At 45.5% G+C, this 3,671-nt stretch overlaps 1 protein-coding gene across 1 annotated transcript in view; it reads right to left on the reverse strand.

The window, feature by feature from the left end:
• Positions 1–3,174, reverse strand: part of LOC132839416 (SLIT and NTRK-like protein 1) — a 3,242-nt gene extending 68 nt beyond the window's left edge. The window contains exons 1-2 of the mRNA XM_060860378.1: positions 2,722–3,174; positions 1–2,505 (exon numbers count right to left, since the gene is read on the reverse strand). The exon at positions 1–2,505 is cut by the window's left edge and continues 68 nt beyond it. Coding sequence (XP_060716361.1) covers positions 331–2,400 — 2,070 coding nt within the window. The 5' untranslated portion in view covers positions 2,401–2,505; positions 2,722–3,174 and the 3' untranslated portion in view covers positions 1–330. The remainder of the gene's footprint in view (positions 2,506–2,721) is intronic.
• Between the last annotated feature and the right edge of the window lie 497 nt (positions 3,175–3,671).

Below are 3,671 nucleotides of genomic sequence, written 5' to 3' on the forward strand. Positions count from 1 at the left end.
CAAGTCGCTATTTACATTACATTCATGCTCTCCTCATCCCATCGTGCACCATTTCCACTTCCTCCGGTTTGCAGTTGAATGATTGCGGCACCAAAGACAGAGAAAGAAAGGGGAAAGAGAGAGAAGAAAGGACAGAAAGAGAGTGAGGGGAAAGGAAAAGAAAGAGGTACATATTTTCAACAGCATCCATAACGGTGGCTCATGAATATTTATAGTGAACTGATGTGAAGAAAAATAGGGTATTTCCCAACAGAGTGAGTAAGAAAGCGCCACCAGGATGCATCTATCTTTTTTTGCACACTTGAGTGCTTTGATGAACGTCTAAGTGCCTTATTTATCAGAGAGCGAGTGAGCGCCGCAGTCGTAGCTCCTGTGATCAGCATGATAAGCAGCTCCGTGCCAATAAGATGAGTCACAAACTGTCTGCAAAGAGTTGATCTCGGACGCTGAGGAGTTCCCATCTCTCCGCTTAGACCGTTTCCGGTGGCGCAGGACGAAAACTAGCATCCCGACCACAGTGAAAGCAGAAGTGACAAAGACCAGCAGCAATCCAGGCACCAGAACTGATATTGAGACTCGGCTTGGCTCCGGGTACGATCCAGGACGCGTCCCTGAGTCAGAATCCATACTGACGGTGCCATTTTTGGATAATGAAGTCGGCGAAGCCTGTTCGTAAAGTTCCGGGCATATCAGGTCGATCCGGATGCGACGGAAATCTTGTTTCCAGAACTCCTCTGGTGACTCACACTTCAGGTCACTCACAATGACGTCAGGCGCCATTTTTTCTGCCCACTGTTTCAGTGGCATAATGGTGCACGTGCAATCCCAAGGGTTCCCATGCAAATCTATTTGGATGATCGAGCTGAGCTGATCAAGGACGCCGTTTATGGGAAGATGCGTGAAATAGTTGTTATGCAGGCTTATTTTGGACAAGGAGACACCAAGAAAGGTATCTGCGGGCAGCGACTTTAACAGGTTGTTGTTTAAAAACAGCACCCGCAGGTTAGGCATCGGACTAAAGGCCCCTGCTATGATGAGCTGAATATCATTATATTCCAAACTGAGATATTCCAGGTTTTGGAGTCCCACAAACATATCCGGCATGACAGTATCCAGATAGTTCTTGTCCATGTAAAGCCACCGTAACTCACTCAAGTTTTGAAAAGTGCCATTCTCAATGGTTTTGATGTTGTTCCCACCTAAATCGAGCAGGTTCAGATTTGTGTATCCCCGTAACTGGTTTCTTTTTACTGCATGGATATTGTTGTCACGTAGGTTTAGCTCATGTGCACCGAGAGGTTTGGGTCTCAGATTGAGCATGCTCTCTAATTTTTTCCCTTCGCAGTTCACCCCAAGTCCTTGACTAGCGCCGATTGACTTGCACACACACATTTGGGGACACGTTACATCACTGGCGCCTGATGCTATTGCTGTTGGGGTCTTTAGCTGCCAGTTTTCTCTAGCTTTGGGACGGCTCTTGTTGTTCTGAGCATGTTTTTCTGTCACCACAGCCATTTTGGAGGTTGTGGACATGGGCGAAGGAGGAGAATCCAGTTCTGAGCTCTCATCCTGAGTTGGAGGTGCGGCCAAACTGGAATCAGCGCCATCTTTGGAAGGGCAGAGCTCAGACTCGGCTGTCTCGTTAAGTTCGTTGCCCTGGAGACGTGTAGGTGCCTCACAAACAACCCGGCCAACAAGTGCTCGCTGTGGGATGTTTTCAAGCCACTGCTTTAAGGAAAGAAGATCACAGTTGCAGTCCCATGGATTGTCCTCCAACAAAACCTCCACAATTCCTGGAATTTGTTCCAAGACCCCTTCATAAGGCAATGTCTTTATCCGGTTCCCACGCAGATCAAGATGCGTTATGGGAACATGCTGAAAAATGTTGGTAGGAAGTGCACTAATTAGGTTATCATTTAAAATTAAGACCTCTAGTTTACTCAAGTCCCTGAAAACTGCAGGATCAATGTCTCTTAGAAGGTTAAAGTCAGCTTGGAGATATTCTAAATCATCCAAACCAAGGAAAGTGCTCTTTTTAAATGAGCGGATCTTGTTGTTGTTTATATGCAGACGCTTGACCAGCTGCAGGCCGAGGAAAGCGCCTGGGACTATGTCGTGCAATCCATTGTTCTCCAAATGCAAGCTGACTGCATTGTAGAAGTTGGCAAACTCGTTGGGAAACAGTTTGGATAGGGAATTCCCGTGCAGCAGCAAGTGATAAAACTGCGAGCTCGGGCCAGTCAAGTGCTGCAGGTTGCTGAAACCGCGCTTTTCGCAGTCGATGTGCAAATCGCCCTCGATCGCACTGCACGAGCAGATCTCCTCCTTGCACACGTCGCTTGTACCGTTCCCGAGAGCTGCACAAAGAGCTGCCTTCAGCAACACAATCCACAGCAGCATTTTTTCAATGCCGACAATTCATCCCCGCCATCCAAGACATGAAAACGATCAGATTATGGACGTCTGCGTTCCTCCAGACGCAAACTGAACACACAGTTCGGCAGGCTGCAGAAACAGGAGCACAGTTCACATTTTAGATCCATGCTGTCCAACACTGGTTTAAAAAATCAATGCTTTAATTTTGTTAATTTCTCCGTCATCTTATTTACAAAATACTAAAAAGCATCACCATCACCACCACCTCCACCACCACCATCATCATCATCATCATCATCATAATTATCTCTAATCTCTCCGATAACAGTGTGAGATTAATCTTACCAGATAAGTGACCTTGTTCATTTCCACCCAACCAAAAAAAAAATCCTTCTCTATCGTATGTTTTGTTATTCCTCACGATAGAAAGGGAGCTGTCCGGTCTCCCTTGGTTCTGAAATCCCAATGCATCGCCACGGACAGGACAAATGAAGACATAGAAAGAAAAAAAGAAGAATATAGAGAAAGAAAGAGATTGAAGGATGAATTAATCCGCAATTCTCACATCCTCACGTTCCATTCTGCTTCTTTTCCTTCTCGGCACTCAGCCGCTTTTTCAGCATTTATAAAGAAACACTCGATGCTGCATCTAACCCCCTCTGCCGAGCTGCAATGGAAACAATCCATCGGTGTGACGGGTTTTTTTTTTTTTTTTTTTTGGTGTTGTTTTTCTTTTTTCTTTTTTTTGTAAATCGATCGACAAAAATAGCTAATCCGATTGTAAAAAAAAAAAAAAAAAAAGAGTAGAGACAGAGAGAGAGAGAGGGAGAGAGAGAGAGGGGGGAAGAAAGAAAGAAAAAGTGCAGGGGGAAAACCCGTCTTTCTGACTATGTCCGTGTTTGGCTGGTGTTCAGATCGTCGTTTGCGAGCCGCATCATTTCAAAACTGTTTAATCCTCCCGGTAAAACAACATCAACAACAACATCAAAACAACAACAAGAAAAAAAACACCGTTCATCAGATTATTTCATCTTTTTCGGACTGAAGACATTTTCTGAAGCGGAGCGAATTTTTTCCTCCTTTCTTCGGAGCAGAGCGAAGAAAGGCGAGCATGCACTGCGCCTGCTCGGGGATACAGGTGTGTGTGTGTGTGTGTGTGTGTGTGTCAGAGAGAGAGAGAGAGAGAGAGAGAGAGAGAGAGAGAGAGAGAGAGAGAGAGCGGAGGAGCCGCAGTTGAATGCGGTAAAATAATTAACGACACAACACGCGCGCAACAGCAGATCCTTTTTGTTGTG

The sequence above is a fragment of the Tachysurus vachellii genome, chromosome 24, assembly GCF_030014155.1.
Source record: "Tachysurus vachellii isolate PV-2020 chromosome 24, HZAU_Pvac_v1, whole genome shotgun sequence".
NCBI lineage: Eukaryota > Metazoa > Chordata > Actinopteri > Siluriformes > Bagridae > Tachysurus > Tachysurus vachellii.